The 16,849-nt window shown below is 57.6% G+C and overlaps 1 protein-coding gene across 3 annotated transcripts in view; it reads right to left on the bottom strand.

Moving 5' to 3' along the window:
- Positions 1 to 16,849, bottom strand: part of ZMIZ1 (zinc finger MIZ-type containing 1) — a 230,008-nt gene that overhangs the window by 107,005 nt on the left and 106,154 nt on the right. For all 3 annotated transcript variants that reach the window (XM_055325669.1, XM_055325671.1, XM_055325668.1), the window contains exon 5: positions 254 to 362. In XM_055325669.1, coding sequence (XP_055181644.1) covers positions 254 to 313 — 60 coding nt within the window. In that variant the 5' untranslated portion in view covers positions 314 to 362. The remainder of the gene's footprint in view (positions 1 to 253; positions 363 to 16,849) is intronic.

A 16,849-nucleotide genomic window follows, 5' to 3' on the forward strand; every position in this document is an offset into this window, starting at 1 on the left:
CACTACATCTTCACAACAGCCCAGATGGCACAGCGGAGCCCAGAGAGGGCATGACGCTGGCCCCAAAGGGAAGGGGAGGGACAGGGTGGAGCTGGCACAGGAACCCTGGTGTGTGATGTCAGAGTCAGGCCAGTCTATGCCAGCAACGTTCTCACGCGGTGGTCAGGGAGACCCGGGCGGTCAGCCCTGGCTTGTCATCACCTCCACCCAGCGCCCAAGAGGCCCAGCTCCACAGCGCTGGCCACACACCCACCTGCTTGATGCACTGTAGGCGGTCATTGGTCTGTTGGATGTGCCTGTCCATAGAATTCATTCTGGCCGTTTCACTGGGTTCTACCCGAGAGCCATGAACGTTGTCCAGCCTGTGAAGACAGAGGAGAGCGGGCGTCACTGGAGTTGCACTGGGCCGACAGCCTCACAGCCACCCTCCGGCCCCAACACGGACATGCTGGCCCTGGTGGCTCCCAGCAGGTTCCAGGGCCCCTCGTGAGCTGTGGTGGCCTCTGTCCCAGCCAGCCCTGGCTGGAGGGAGGAACTCTGGCCACAGCTGCCTGGCCCACGGGGAAGCCCATCTGGGCTGTGGGCACGGGTGGGTGTTCTCTGTGGGTGACTCACGTCAGCACTGGGTACACATGGCCACCATAGGACACGGAACGGCACACTCAGGCACACCCATTTCTGTGTGTGTGTGTGTGTGTGTGTCAGGGGGTGGTGGTGGGGATGGCAACCCCATCTTCAGATTCTTGGTTCAGGGCTTAGCCCACCTGCCATGGCTCTGTGTGAGTGTGCGTGCGTGCACGTGTGTAGGGGTCTTCCCATGTGGCCCTCACTGCACACGTGGTTTCGGTGCATGAACCCTGTTGTGGGTACCATAATCCCCCCACCCCAAACCCCTATGCTTTAGAGTTCTGCACGGTACCACCACGATCCCATTCTTCCCTTTCCCTTCCTGGGAAAGAAGGAGGGCAGGAATTAGCATCACCCCCTTTCCAAGACAGGAAAACTGAGGCTCAGAGGGGGGAAAGCAGTTACCCGGGATGGCGCAGGGAGCCAGCATCGGAGCCCAAACCAGGAACTAGGGCTCTGACTGCCAGCTCGTGGCTCAGTGGGCAGGGTACATGCATGTCCTGGCCCCCCGGCGCACTTCCTGAACAGCTGTGGGCCTCAGGAGCTTTAACATGAGTGTGACTTCCTTCCGGGTGGTGAAACTAAGTGGAGGAAGCCCCCGCAGCGCCAGAAAGCCCCCAGAGTCCCCAGGCCTCTCTGGAGAGGCCACAATGGCAAAGGCAGAGGAGGAGAGAGAGAGAGAAAAAAAAGAGCGAGAGGAAGTTGGGAGAGAGAGAGGAGAGAGTCTACCCACTGCTCTGTGGTCCAGGTCCTTGGGCCAAAGCCAAAGTCTGCCCAGGGCCTCTGGGTCTGCTCTCTCGCAACCCAGTGGGCATGTCAGGCTACAGACACAGAATGCTGGACAGAAGCACCCCCCCCCCAGAAGGCCCCTTACCTCCTGCCGTGTCACCCAAGGTCCCATTTACCAGGCATTTTCTGTGTGCTGGGCCCTTGCACTCTCTCCTTCACTCTTCATGCCCATTTTGCAAGACTAGAATCATCTCCATTTTACAGACGAGGAAACAGGTCTGAGATCTGAGATCCACCACGGCCCCACGGCTAGTAGGAGCCTGTCTGCTTCCGCGTCCTAGCTCTCTGCCCCCAGCTTGAGCACCCTGGCTGAGGAACGACCAGCAGAGCAAGCCCAGGCCCGACCTCGACCTCGGGAAGAAAGTCCTGGCCGTACTTCCAGGAAGCTCCCGACTACAGCTCCTTCAAAGCCCTTCGTATTGTTCATTTGTACTTGAAAAGGCAACTCTTTTGCACGGTTCACAAATCAGTGAAGTGCTGGCCCTGTCCCCAGCCCCCAGGTGGCCTTCCTGGGAGGACCAGTGTTAACCAGTCTCCTGGGGGGGGGGGGTTGTCTCATCTTAGAGAAGTGAAGATCTATGGGTACTATCCCTTGCCACCCCTTACAAAAACACATAAAACGACAGCCTTCCATACACAGTACTTGGACCTTGCTTTTCCCCCTCTTAATCATATCTCAAAGTTTATTCCACATCGAGGTATAAAGAGCCTTCTTATTTTTAAATGGTTGCACAGTATTCCAAGGTACTGATGAATCATTTATCCAACTAAATTCTGAATGTCCACCCCTGCCAGGTGCTTCTCTAAGGCCCGAGGTCCCGGATGAGGAGGCCCTTCTGCTCAGAGGGTTCACGCTCCACACCAGGTGATGAAGCCCGAGGCCGTCTCCAAATGCAGTGTTGCAACACTCCAAACAGTGTTGCAGGGTCACCTCTTACACCGGTCGCATGTGTGAATCCATCTAGAGAACGTATTCTTCGAAGTGGCGTTTCTGGGTCATTTGGGCATTCGTACTTTTGATAAATGCTTTCTGGGTTCACTCACCGTTGGAGCTCTCCCACAAAAAGGTGAAAGTAGGGGTAGTGCCTCCCATTTATTTTTTTCCTGCCCTCCAACATCCCTCCATTCACCCCTCACCTATCACACATTTATACACCTCAAGAGCCAACTTCCCTATCCATCACTTATTCATCTAGATGCCTGTCTGTCCATCTGTCCATCCATCCACTTGTCTATGCATTCATCCAGACACCTCTCGTCTCCACGTGCCCACGTGTGCATCCTTCCTACTGACTCAAATACCTCGCAATGTCTGAAGCATACTGGATCCTATGCCACATCTATGAGCCATGCAGAGATTAAAATGAAATCATTCTTGTACGTTCAAGGCATTCCTCATCCAAGCTAGTATTCACTCCATATGGCCCAGTCCGGGGACTATTTGTTGAGCTCCTCCTGTAAGACGGGTGTCGGTCCAGGCACCTGCCATAGGCCAGACATCGTTCCTATATCTCCATTTTGCAAATGAGGACACTGAGGCCAGGGGCTTTAATCACAGCCAGCTCTAGAATCTTGGCTTTCCTATTACGACCTAAGCTTTGGGGCAGCGGGTGGAGAGGGGCCGGGGGTCCCCACTGGAGATTGCTGCCCACAGGTGTGTAGGGTATGTGTCATGGGAGAAGTGTCACTGCCCTCACGACCTCTGTGGGCCCCCCAGGCAGGGGCTGAGTTTCTCCTCCTGAGTTTCCTTGTAGCGTCCCAGCCAGCCTGGCTCCAGCCTGGCTCCTCAAGAGCTCCTGGGGCCAGGGACAAACCGTGGTGCCCAGGGGCCAGCAGGGGGCGCTGTTGATGAAGCTAAGTACCGGAGGGTTAGAAACGTGCGCGGTGGGGCTCTCTCCTTAGGGCCCTCCTGTGCAGCGAGTCCCCCCTGAGCGTCCCCACATGCAGGCATTTTGAGCCCACCTCTCTGGCTTTCTAGGCCTTGGATTCCCCATTTGTAGAGCAGGATGGTAAGTGGGGATTAGGTGGCCTTACAAGACCCTAAGTAGACTTTTCCCAGGACCGATGCAGCATTTTTATCTAGGGTCAGAGACCTAGTGGAGCCTTGAGTCAATGTTTGTTGAGTGACTGACAGATGGTTTCTGGAAACCTAGGGGGCACTCGGTCCACTTTGGGAAGCCCGAGGCGGACATCAGGAAACTAGATCAACCCCAGCAGCCCCCTTGGCACCCGGAGACGGTTCTTTCTGCTGAGTGCCTCCCCCTCCCCACGCCCCAGCCTGGGCCTGGAATACTGGGAAGACCCAGAGGTGGGTGGCAGCTAGCAGGAAAGATATCACAGGTCACGGGAACAACTGCGTGTCCTATACGTCTTAACCTATAGAAGAACAAAACGTGCAGCTGACTAAGGAGACACTCACAGGTGAGGGGACACTTTTAAACCGTTGAGATCAGTGGAAAATTTTGGTTACTAATACCAGGAATGGATGGAGTTGGCAGCTCCAGCCCCCAGAGAAAAAGGGTGAAGGCTTGGAAGGGTGCTGGGCGAGGGGAGGGGCAGCTCTTGGTGGGGCAGTCTGGAATCTTCCATGTGTCCTGTACCTGCCGTGTTTAGGCGGCAGGCCTGATTGCCTGCACTGCTAATTTACTGAATCTTACGAGGCTCGGAGAGGGGGAAGCAGCTGCCCAGGGTCACACAGCCGGGACGGTGTTGGGCTGAGAGTCAAACCTGCCTTTCTAACCATCGGTGTGATTTTCTTTCCGCTCCTCCTGCACTGGACGTCAGAGCCTCCAGAAAGCTCCCCCTCAGGGCTGTGTCTGGGCCCAAGGACAAGTCCCCTCCTGCCACGCAGCCCCTCCAAACTCCTCCAGCTGCAAGGCCCTCCAGGGGCAGGAGGCGCGCTCGGCGGCCAGCAGAGGTCGCCGTCCGCCGCGGGAGCAGGGCTGGGCCGCCGGGTCCCTCCGGGCCCTGGGGCTTCGGGAAGCCTTCACAAGTGGCTGCGAGCCCTCCCAGCTGGAGGCGGCCTGGCCCCAGGTGCACCCACGGCCTGGGCCCTTCCCCGCGGCCCGGCCGGCCCTGGGTGGGGGGTGGGCTCAGGCAGCCAGGCCCCCGGCCCTCCCTCCTGGTCTGAGCAGCCCCGTGCCCGGGCGAGGACAGCCAGTCAGCCTGCGGAGTCCGGGGCACCTGCTCGGAGACTTTCCCATCAGGCCTCAGTTCTCCTACCTGTGGAACAAGGCCGCCTCGGGCAGCCCTTCAAACGCCAACGACCTTAGGATTTGAGCTCCAGTTCGATGGAAAACTATCTCAACAAGGGCAGAAAGCCTGACTTCAAACTACGAAGCCTGTCTGTCCCAAGGCAGCCCCGGCAACTCTGGGGGGCAGAGGCTCTGGTCTGGGGGAGCCCAGGGTGGCAGGCACCACCACCCCCTCCTGGCCTAACGCCACCTCGGTGTTCTCTGCTAGTGACACCTGAGTCGGTGTGGTCTCCTGACTCAGGTAAGTCTGGGAGGGCCAAGCTCCTGCGTTACGCTCCCCCCGCCCCCCCAGCAGAGCGCTGGACGAGTTGGCTCTGGCGGGACCTAGCACAGAAGGCACCTTCGAGAGAAGTTAGCTGCTCTTCTGCACACACGGCTGCTCAGAATCAGAATGTTAAGAATGGGAAGGATACCAGGAACCCCCTGGTCCCACGCCCTGTGTGGCAGGATGGGCAGGGGGGCAGAGGTCGAGAGAGGGCAGCACAAAGGGAGGCAAGGGCTGAGCGGGCCCAGCACCCATCTGGCTGGCTCCCTGAAAGCATCATGGCCCTTGGCAGTTTCCTCCCTGGAAACGGGGAGCGGGGTGCTCTTAGCGGCCCCACAGAAATGTGGGGTGCTGAAGCCCTGGAGGCAGCTCCTTGCGGCGGTGGGCCAACATCAGCTCTACTACCATCAGGATGTTTTGTTTTGAGGGCAAACAAGTTAACTGGTACACTCAGCTCACAGGCACCCCGGGGGAGAGGCATTTGTAGATGTGCATGCATGTTCACATACATATGTGCTTTTCTTGCACACACCAGTGCAGGTACACACACACACACACACACACACACACACACACACACACACACACTCCAGGGCTGGCCAGATGCACTTGAACACACACATCTGACAGCTTGCACAGGCAAGTGGCGGGGTCCCCAGGGGAGCTGTGTGAGCAGTGGTGTGCAGAAATGATTCAATCACCATGCACATCTGCAGCTCAGATCCCCCGGGGCGAGCAGTGCTGGCAGCAGGGGCAGGGAGGGGGGATGGCGCTTACCTACAGCCCGCGGAGCAGAGGCTGCATTCCAAGACACTGCCAGGGCCAGCAAGTTTGGGGCCCACCCGCTGCGCAGCCCGGTGGGAGAGCCCCGGGGCCCAGGCGACACATCCCAGCCAGCTCCTTTACCAGCTCTCAGAGAGAGGGCAGATGTCATGGGCCCTGGGTTTAGCAGTGACCTGCCAGCCTGGTATATGACAGTGTCAGCCGAGGTCCTCCTTGGCCGAGCCACCACCTCTCATGGGTTCCACCTGGGGCTGCTCCCTGCATCCAGGGCCATGCTCTGAAGATCACACCTCCCTGTCTGTCCCTCAGCCCAGAACCCCTAGCCTGGTACAACCATCACCTCCTTTGTTGGTCTCCCCCAGCAGAACCAGTCACTTCCAGTGACTGGCCCCCCAGTGTCCCAGTCATGCACCATCTTGGTGGTACTAGACCAGTGGTCTGTCCTGGTATCTGTCTCCCCCATCAGCTGGGCTGTTTTCCAGTTATGGATCCCCAGACCCTAGCGTGGGCCCGGGTACCCAGCAGGTGCTCAGCAATGCTCATTAGATGGATGGACGGACATACACATGACCCATGGTGGCAAGAGCTGAAAACCTAATGACTTGGCCCTAATCAGAGGAACTCTGGCCTTGGGGAGACTCCCATTAACCCAATCCAAGCATCCCAGAGATTGATGCCTGTACCCCCGGTGGAACGAGGAGGGTTTTAGGTCATCTGCGGGCACAACTTTTACATGTCGCAATCACAGTAAAGCGCTTGGACTAGAACAATGATCACTGGTGAGTCTGTGGATGTCATTATTTAGGATGAGGTTAACTGGGGGAGCAGTGCAGACCTAGGGGATTAAAGAAACATTTTAAACATAGTATAAGTGGGATGAAAGTGACTGAGGTGAGGAGCCGAAGCTCAGAGAGGCGCAGGAGCTGCCTGTGGTCACACAGCAGGTGGCTCCTCCCCTCCTTTGTAGCCTGCACTGGGGCACACTGCTTGGTGGCAGAGAAAGAGGGTGGTGGGGAAGCAAGGACGGTGAGGGGAGAGTGACTCTGCGCCCTAGCTCTGGGAAGCCAGGGGAGGGCAGAGGGACAGGAGATGGGAAGGGAAGAGGCAGCTCCAGGCAGCTGAGCAGGACCAGCTGCTTCCCATTCTTGGCCAGGCAGCCGGAGCAGGCCCTTGCCTCGGGCCAGCGTGAGGCCCCCCGGATAGGGGGTGGGCCCTGACAGTCAGACCTTCCTGGCTGAGAGGCTGTGGGAGGCCACTGTACCTCCCTGAGCCTGGGTTCTCATCTGTCAAACCGGAAGGTGCAGCCTTCTCCGCCCCACGGAGCTGAGGAGCCGAGAACGGGGAGTCACTTAGGAGACCGGGTTCTGCAAAGGGAAATTCTGATCCGGACAGCAGCTCTTCCAAACCCAGTTCCTCCCTCCCCAAGCCCGGGAGTGCCGCCATGCCAAGACTCGACGCGGCTCCAGCCTCCTGGTCGCACAGTCAGATGCTCTGGCTCCGCACTCGAAGCTTCTGGAAGGGTGGACCCGCTTCTCCCCATGACCCAACCTCTGAGCACCCACCCTCGTCAGCAGGAACACCCACAGCCAGTGGGGGGTGGTGGGATGACACGATGTGCCCCCGGGTGTTCTAGCACAGAGCTTCCTGAGGGCTGGCCCTGCAGGGCTGCCTGACAGCCTGTTCTGGAACCCAAATGCTGATCCAGAGGGAGGGCTCTCAGCCTTGGGAGAACATGTGTCAGTACGGCCCTGATAAAAGTGCCAGCCCAGTGTCCCAGCCCACAGCGTGCTGGGAATCCCAGCTGCACTGGGTGTGCCCCGTCCCCCTGGGGCTGTGATGACGCCCAGACCCTCCTGCCCCCACCACACTCCAAACCCACGACCTCAGGCTGAACTTGCTCTGACAGCTTCTCTCCCCGAAAGGCAAGGGAAGGCCAGATCCAATCCTGGACAGGGTCACTGGGTTTTCTCTGCCACCCGCCCCCCTCCCCAGGGCCACGCTGCCTCTGCTCTTTGTCTGCTCAGGGTGGGAAGAGAACCTAAGTGAGCACCGATGTGGACATGGACGTGGACGTGGACGTCATTCGATTCTCGTGTGCCCCAGAATCCCCCACCTGCTGAGGTGTTCCGGGGAGCAGTGCCACCACGAAGACGCTGGCGCTCCAAGAAGCCCCAGGGCCTGCTCGAGGTTGTGCTACTGAGAGGGCAGCCGTGCCAAGCCTCGAACCCTGCTCTGATAACAATCCCCGTGATGTTTTACTGTATCACGCCCTCCATGGGGTCGTGCCAGGCCTTCCTCTAGTAGACATTTCCTTCCCTGGCCCCGATTGCCCTGCGTGTGGGGAGGGTCCCTGAGGAGGGTCCCCGAGGAGGGCCAACGGCAGTGCGGATCCAGGGGGTCACGACTGAGGCTGGGTCACAATCCTGCCCCAGGACAGTGGTGCTCACGCAGGGTCCTTCACCTGGCTCCGTCCTGAGGCTCTTGCTGGCAACCCTGAAGGCTCAGATGCCATGAGGTAGGGACACGGAAGCACGGGGACAGGCCTCTGAGGGCCCTTGGAGGGCAGGGGGCGGGATGCAGCGGGAGATGGGGCCAGGACCCCCCGATCGCCAGCCGGAGCCCTCTAGAAGGCTGTAAACACCACGCAGATGTTCTTACGGTTCTGGCTCAAGAGACACAGACAGAGACGTTCTCCACCGCCCTCTCTCTACCCCGGCTCCTCGAGGCTCCAGAACCACCGGCCTGCCATTTTGCAGGAGCTCCAGAGATGGTCCAGGAGAGCCAGGCAGACGAGATGAGCCGTGAAGGACCACGGGGCGGGGCCGGGGGGCAAGATGAGACTGCACCCCCCATGCCCACGGCAGGCACAGCCAGTCACCAGTACTCTTCCCATCGAACCCAGGCGTGGCAGCCAATCCTTGCACACCCCTCTGCCCGGCCTGCTGAACCACCCGGCACTGACACGTTGGAAGAGAACTTCTGGGCAGCCCTGTCTTTAAAAGGAGAGCGACCAGGCCCGGCCAAGGAGGGCCTAGCCTGGCGTCGCTACCCCAGACCGCTCAGCTTCTGACTCTGTTCCCTTTCCCCCAAACTGGAAGTCACAGCCAGGCTCTTTTGGAGCTCAGAGGCCACGAACGGACCACTCGGGCGAGCCAACCATGTTATAAGCAACCCTCTAGCCGCAGCTTCGCAGCAGCTTGTGAACCATTTTGCAGATGAGAAAATGAAGGCTCAGAATGGATGGGGCCTTTCTATCCAGTCACTCAGGGAAGTGTGGCCGACCCAGGACAGTTTTTCCACCGCTCAGGCTTTTACGTTTACTGTGTGTGCCTTCTCCTTTACTCAGTTGCTAGGGATGGTCAGATATATATATATTTTAATTTCTTAAGAAATAAGAAGTTAGGGAAGGAGACAAAGGAATCAGAAAGCAGATACTTATTTGTACTTAAATTGGTAGATGATTTAAAAAACCCAAATAGTCCTTCAATCTAGAAACGATTTGGGCATCTGTTCAGGCCTATAGTTTTTGTTTTTGTTTAGGATTTTATTTATGTAATCATGAGTGACACAGAGAGAAAGGCAGAGACACAGGCAGATGGAGAAGCAGGCTCCATGCAGGGAACCCGAAGTGGAACTCCATCCTAGGACTCCGGGGTTATGACCTGAGCCAAAGGCAGACTCTCAACCGCTGAGCCACCTGGGGGCCCCAAGGCCTATCCTAACATTTACAGATGAAGAAACAGGCCCACAGAAGGGGTAGAGGTAGGAGTGGAGTTGAAGCAGAGCGCTGAGGACCCCACTCTGGGTCAGAGGTGGGGCCAGAGCTCACACCCAGGCCCCAGCAGCCCTAGCTGCCCTGAGCTCGACTCTCTCTCCCCCTCACCATGTCTAGGCACCCCCTGCAGACACAGGCCCTCGCTGTGGCCAGAGATGGCTCAAATGGGGGCCTGCTGGGGGAGCAGGGGCTCCTCCCCCACTGGCACCTGTGCTGTCCCTGCAGAAGCACCACGGAGTCCCCATGCTCCATGCAGAGATTCTCGGCATCCCAGCTGGCCTGCGGCTGGCACATCGACCCCACAAGTGTGCCCACTCCCCAGAAGGCCTGCAGAGCAGGGGGCGAGTCGGCTGGGTCTGGTGCCTGCCATCTGATCTGTGCTTGGGAAGTGGGGGCCCGGAACCCTCCAGGCACAAACTGGGCATCCCACAGGGCAATCTGAAAACACGTTTCCTGGATGTCTGCTAAGAGACAAAATTCACACTAGGTGTTCCGAAGCCACACGCTGACACGCACGCTCTCGCTGTGCACAGCGCTCCACAGTTTAGAGAGCACTGGCGTTGCAGCCTCCTCCTGGCCCATGTCACCACATCTTAACAAGGGCGGGAGAGCTTAGCCGTCAAGGCCACCAGGCTGCCTGGGTTCAAATTGTGGCTCTGCCACTGGCCAGCTTCTGTGACATGCGGCAAAATGCTACCCTCTCCGTGCCTCAGGCTCCCCATCTGTAAAAAGGAAGCAGTCCTACCAGTGTCTGTTCTCGGGGGCTGCTGTGTTCACCGAGTCAGGGAACAGCCAGCAGTCAGCACAGCCCGAGCTCACGGAGCACTGGCTCCGCACAAGGCCCAGGTGGGCCTTATCGTCTGTCTCCATCACAGGCAGGAGGAAACCAGGGCCGGAGAAGAGCTGGTGACTCGCCGGGCGGGCGGGTGGGTGGCTGGTGGTAAATGCCACCGCCCTAGACACGAAAGAGCTTCAACCTTTCTTTTTCTTTTTAGACTTATTCAAAAAAAAAAATCTAGTTTTTATATCTAGTTTTAAATCTAGTTGCAGCAACATCTGAGGCAGAAGTTCAGCGTTTGCAACAACAAAAGGGGTTGTGCTCAGGACGAGGGGGTGGTGAGGGGCTGCTCCTTCTGCTTGCTCTCACACAGGCAGCCCTGGGAACCACCCCTCGGGTGCAAGGCCTGGCCTCCAAGGATGTGGGGGGCTGAGGTATCCCCGTGCCAGGTTGGGGAGCTGGAGGGATCTGTCCCAGGGGCAAAGGCAAGTCACGGAAAGTTCCAGATGGAAGGCAGGATCAGGACGGCGCTTCACAACACGTGAGCTGAGCTCTGTTCCTCCCAGGCAGGAGCCTGGATGGCTGTGTGCAGTCCACCCTGGTGGGCAGTGTCCCTGCCCGAGGTAGGGGGACGAGAGGGAAAACACTGCCTATTCTGGGCAGAGAGCAGAGCCCTGCACGCCCGGGACGAGGCTGCCCGATGTCTGTTCCTCAGAAACGGGGCCCTTGAGATCCTCCCTAAACAAAGTGTCCTCTGGTCTGATTAGTTGGAGGAGAGCTGTGTACCTCCCTCGCTAGGAGATCGTGAAAGCACTCGATGTGAGGACCTTGAAGAACTCGGTTTTTCCCAAAGTTACTAGACTGCAAACCACTTTTTTTTTTTTTTTCCCACTAAACACATTTTAAAATCCCATAGAACTAGTTTTCCCAGGAACCGGCTCTGAGAAATCCTGGCTGTAGGGTAGAGGCCAGACAGCAGGAAGAGGCTGGAGAGGCAGATGGCCGGCGGGGGGGCGGGGGTGGTCAGAAACCGAAGTGCCTGTGGGAAGAGAAGCCACAGGGCACCTGCGTGAAGATAGGAACCCCCACCCCACCCCCCTGAGGACCGGGGCCCTGATTCTGGATCCAGCAGCCACCGCCAGCATGGTACACCCAACCGGCCTGGGGCCTGAGGCGGGGGTGGCTCAGCCTGCCCACCCCCAGCAGGCCTGGCGCAGGTCGGGAGAGCTGCCCGGACCAGGGCAAAGGCCAGAGCTGGAAGGTCACATGAGCTGCCTGAGGCAGAGAGACTGGCTCCTCCTCGGCCCCACCCAAGCCAAGAACTGCCAAGGGAGGGCACGGGCCAAGGTGGCCAAGGAGGCCAGAGTTCAGAGAACCCCTGAGGCCACGGGGGTGGGGAGCCCGCTGGCACCCACTCAGGCACTTCTGTTCCTCATTGTGAATAATGCTGAGAACAAAACGGGTCTCCTTAAGTATCTACTGGGTGTCCGGAAGCACACACGGCCTTCTAGGTGGATTATCCTTATGACCTAACCCCAGGTGGAGTGATTAGCGCCATCTACAGATGTGAACATGAAGACAGGAAATGATGAAGGAACTGGCCCAAGATCACAAAATGGCAGAGTGGGGATCTGAACCCGCATCTGTCAGACTTGGAAGCCCAGCATCCATCTTCCTGTGCACCATAGAGGGGGCTTTGCAGATGGCCCAGAACAGGCCTTCACGTCGGTCATGCCCCAGGATGCTGTCCTGCGCTGGCTTGCACCTGCAGCACCCAGCCCAGAGTGGGAATGTGGACAAGAGGTCCAATATCGGGGGGCTCCTGGCCGTGGACACACAGTCCGCCTCTCTGGGCCTGTTTTCTCAGCCCCTGAAGGATGGAGCTGATTGAGACGTCACAGGCTTCCCCAAGCACCCCTAAACCCTGAGGGTGGCCGAGGGCATCAGCATGCAGTGAGCACTCACCCTGCACCTGGCCCTTTCACAAGTTACCTCACTTAATTTTCACACTGACCCAAGGAGTTGGGCATCATTGCTCAGACTTGACAGATGAGGAAACTGAGGACCAGAGAGGTTATGTAACTTGCCTAAGGTCACATAGCAGGGCAGTGGAGTTGCTGGGATGGGGACCTGGGGTTGACACACTTCAAAGGCCTCCCCAGCCGGAGGTAGGGCTAAAACAGAGTACAGGAGAGGGATCCCCACCAGGCGTGGGTCCATGCCACCATGTGACCACAGCACTCGGCCCTTGGCCTGTCTGGCTTTGGCAAAATGGGGGTGGGTAAGATGGTTCCTAAGGCATTTTCTTTTTTTTAAAAAAGATTTTATTTATTTATTCATGAGAGACACGCAGAGAGAGGCAGAGACACAGGCAGAGGGAGGCTCACTGCAGGGAGCCCGATGCGGGACTCGATCCCAAGACTCCGGGATCACGACCTGAGGCAAATGCAGACATTCAACCCCTGAGCCACCCAGGTGCTCCTCCTAAGGCATTTTCTGGCTTTAATGTGCTGGCAGGAGGCTGGGGGAAGGAAGGATTTAAAAAAAAAAAAAAAAGTGAGATGACATCCCTGCATTCTAGGAACCCAGAATCCAGGCGAAGGCTGATGAGCTACACCAACCCCACCAACCCACCTGCTGGCAGCACACACCCCGAGGGCCAGACCATGGGACTGAGCAGAGGGCTAAGGCGCGAGGGTAGCTAGGACAGGGCAGGGAAGGCGGGTCTCATTTCGGAAACACACCCGCATGGCCAGTCCCTTTCTGACCAGGCCTGGCCAGTCAGGCTGGGAGGGTGGCATCAGGGTCGTTCTTAAGGGAGAGGGGTACTGAGATGGAGTAGGGCACTCACAATTCATCTGCTTTTTAATTAACTCGCCCTGCTGCCTTAAGTGATTCCCTGCTTACGCTCATTCTTTTGAAAATTCCAAAGTGCTATTTCTGACCTGTGATTTACTATTGCCGTACGTCTCTATAAGCAGTGTTTTAGCTTAAGTGGCAGTTGCATATTAATTACAAAGTTAATTATGTGCTGTGTAATCATGCTGTAATTCATTAGTTTACTCTACACTCCTAGAGCCTCATGCTAATAGGAAGATCTGACAGGGGGTTTCAGGAGTCACCAAGAAAGACCTGATGAAAATCCAGTGTGGGGCCGAAGAGGACTTGACACCCCATCGAAATGGCTCCTCAGGACCCACTTGCTCGACCTGAGACCTGGGGCCGGGTCTTGAGCCTCTTGAGGCTGTTCTCGGGGACAGAGTGCTGTGCCCTCACCGTCCAGGGCTCTAAAGGCACGTGGCCCCGGAATGCAAGCTGCCTGCAAAACCCCCTCCGCTGAGGACGCTGGAAAACCCAGCCGGCTCCTGTTTTTCTCTCCTACCCCGCGGAAGTGCAAGGACAGGAACAGAATTTGTTTAAAATTACTTACGGAACAGAGCATCACTTCTAGGTGGAAAATTAACTGCTCAATCACCAAAACAAGGTGGCCCTAAGAGCAGTGAGAGGGGGGCGGCCCTGGCAGGGGCCTTAGGGGGAGGCAGGTCTGAGGCAGTTGTTCAGAGGGGGAGACCCAGGCCCAAGAGGGGGTAAGGAGGTGTCTGGGATTTGGAGCAAGGTCTCTTCACATTCTCTCCCCTCTCTACTGTATCCCCCAAAGCATCTGGGGCTCTTGAAAGTGAACGCTGGCCACCTTTCTCTCTCCCTCCTTCTCTGGCTTGGCTTTGCCTCCTAATAGGATGATGCACAGGGTCACTGCGGCCTGGCTGGGAGTCCTGACTCCACTGCTCAGAATCTCAAGATTCTGAGACTCAGGTGCCTCACCTGTGTGGCTGGGTGAGGGCTCCCCGCCTCCCTGCACGGGGTCGTAAGACGAATGGGAAGGAAATGTGGGCACTCGAGACCTTGCCTCTATCTGACCGCTCTAGGTCCTCCCAGAGGATTCTTTTCTAAGAGCCATCCCTGCCTGGGCCCTGAGTTGTCAGCCGCTGAGGAACCACCCATGACCCTCCAATGCCATTTAAAAGTCAGTGTGAAGAAAGCCAGGCCTGCTGTATCCTCCCCACCACCCTTCAAATCTGCAGATCAAATTTCAAGCCGTGAGGGGACACGAAGGCTGTGACCTATCCCGGACATAGCGATCTGGTGGCTGAGACCCTCTGCTTTCCAAATATAAACCTGCTTGTTTTATTTCTGCTGACAGCTGAATGAAAAAAAAAATGTGGAAGTCCTTCCCCTTCTGGCTCCAGTCAACAAGAGAAGGACTCAGAGCCCCAGCTGGCATGGGAGGAAGATAAATAAGAAAAAACAAAACATGTCCTTGTGCTACAGTGGAATGTTTAAAAAAGAGGTGAAAAGCACAAGGTCAGGGGCAGATTTCATTTTCTATCATTTCAGCAGGTTCAGGGAGGAGGCGGGATGCTGCCGACTAGACAGTTTCGGGGGAATCAGTTTTGGAGGGAACTCGTTTTTGGGAGGTGGGGGGGAGGGGGGTGTCTTAACAGCCAAAGCATTGTGGTTTCCTTTCCAGGGAACACATTGGTTTCCCTGGCAACAGAGAAGTCCAGCCTCCAAAGTTCTGCCTGGAGACCAAGGCTTGGCCCGGGATGCTCCCAACAATTACCCGCGGCCAAGGCCTCACCGTGCTGCTTGCCTGGGCCGTGAGCTGGGGGGTGGGGGGAGTGGGGAGAGATGCAAATACTGGGCACAGTGCGGCCCCCTTCGCTTCCCCCTGCACGTGTGCAAGCAGCTACTCATCCTCAGATCACTGCCTCCTAGGGCTTGAGGACGGAACAGGTAAAAATGGCAGAAACCACCTGGAAACCAGCCTGCGTGCAGCAGCACCCGAGGACCCCAAGGTAGCGGTGAAGGCTCTAGGGTGGGCGGCCTAGGGACCAGCAAGGCCGAGCCTCTGTCCGTGGCTGGCACGGGGCAACTGTACGGGAAGAGAGCTCATCTCCCTCCATCCAGGGTCACTCAAAAGCGGCTTCACGGGTACCTCATGGATTTTAGGGTCCATGTCCCCAGAGTGGAACATTTAAACACCTGGTGGGGGAAGACTGCCTCGGTGTGCCAGGTGTGGGAGGGGGTGGGAGTAGGTGGGGGAAAGGAGAGGAGGCAGACGGGCCCTGCCATCGCATTAGAGTACTTATCTGGCCGCTGGGCGCTGTGCTAAGTGCTCCGCGCACATTATTTCATTTAATTTGCCCTCTACTTGCCCGGCGAAGCAGGCGCAGTTATTCCTCGCTGGAGGGGACTGAAGGGTCAAGTGATCTGCCCAAGGCCACCCGTCAGTAAGTGGCAGAGCTGGGAGCCACACCTGCCAGCCTCCGGGCCGGTTCTTGGGACAGGGATGGGGATAGGAGAGTGGCTCCGGCTGGAGACTTCTTCCCTAGCCGGCAGAAGGGAGATAGAGGTTCCAGAACTCACTCCTCCGCTCCCCTCTGCCTCCAAACACTCCCTGGGAAGACAGGCCCTAGGAGCAGAGCCACCTGGGGGCCCCGAACCAGGGGTAGACACGGCCCCGGCTGCCACGCCCCGAGGGCCTGATACGGTGTCCATCATGAGCTCCATCTCCCTTGTGCCCAGAACAGCTCCGCGGAGTCGGTAGTAACGGTCCCTGCGTTCACAAAGCTACCAGGAGGGAGGGCAGGGTTCAAGCCCTCGCCTGACACCTATGGCTCTTAACTAACGATGAGGATGGTGACGAATAGCCACACCTGCCTGAGCTCATACGACGTGCCTGTTGTGATTAAAGCACTCTACTCCGATTAACTTATTTTGTGCCACGGCCATCCTATGAAGCGCATGCTATGATTGGCTCCATTTCGCCGATGTGGAAACTGAGGCATGCAGCTCTATAAGCAACGTGGTTAGGGAGGCATAGGGCCAAGGTTTGGACCCAGCCAGGCAGGCTCTTGAGCTCATACTAGTAACCCACATGATGCACTGTTTCTCCAGCCACTGGGACATCCTGCCTCCCAGGCTCGAGCCCTTGATTCTGGATGATTCTGGGATCCTGTAAGGCTAGGCAGTAACTGGGCACCTGGGATTTTCCCTTCTTAGAGCTCAGCTCCCCCGAGAGCTCCTTCTCCCAGCCTAGGGAAAGGCAGGCAGGACCTGGACTGCATTTCTGCACGTGTGTGTGAGCATGTGTGCGTGCGCACGCGTGTGTCTGTGTGTGTGTGTGTGTGCCTCAGGCCCACACTGTAGCCGGGTGTGCATGCAGCTGATTTATAACCCTCAGAGAAAACAGAATTGCAAATCTCACCCACAAATCTTCCCTATCGAGGTACTTGTGACAGGCAGACATGCCGTGAATTCCCAAGAACAGGCAGGCCTTCCCCCAGCCATGGCTCCCTCATGCTCCAGCTCCTGACACGGGCCAGGCTGGGCTGGCCACCCAGTCCAGGGAGTGGCGGCCGACCCAGTGGCCCAGTCCCACTCATCAGAAGTGCAGTCCTGAGCTGTCCCAGGAGGGCCAGGTTGCTCTCTCTCCCTGCGGGCCCTGCACCATGCCAGCCCTCACACCCCACTCCTGGCAGTCACGTGGTGAGGAGTAGGGCCCGTTAGCGCCTGCT

This window comes from Nyctereutes procyonoides, unplaced genomic scaffold, assembly GCF_905146905.1.
Source record: "Nyctereutes procyonoides isolate TBG_1078 unplaced genomic scaffold, NYPRO_anot_genome, whole genome shotgun sequence".
NCBI lineage: Eukaryota > Metazoa > Chordata > Mammalia > Carnivora > Canidae > Nyctereutes > Nyctereutes procyonoides.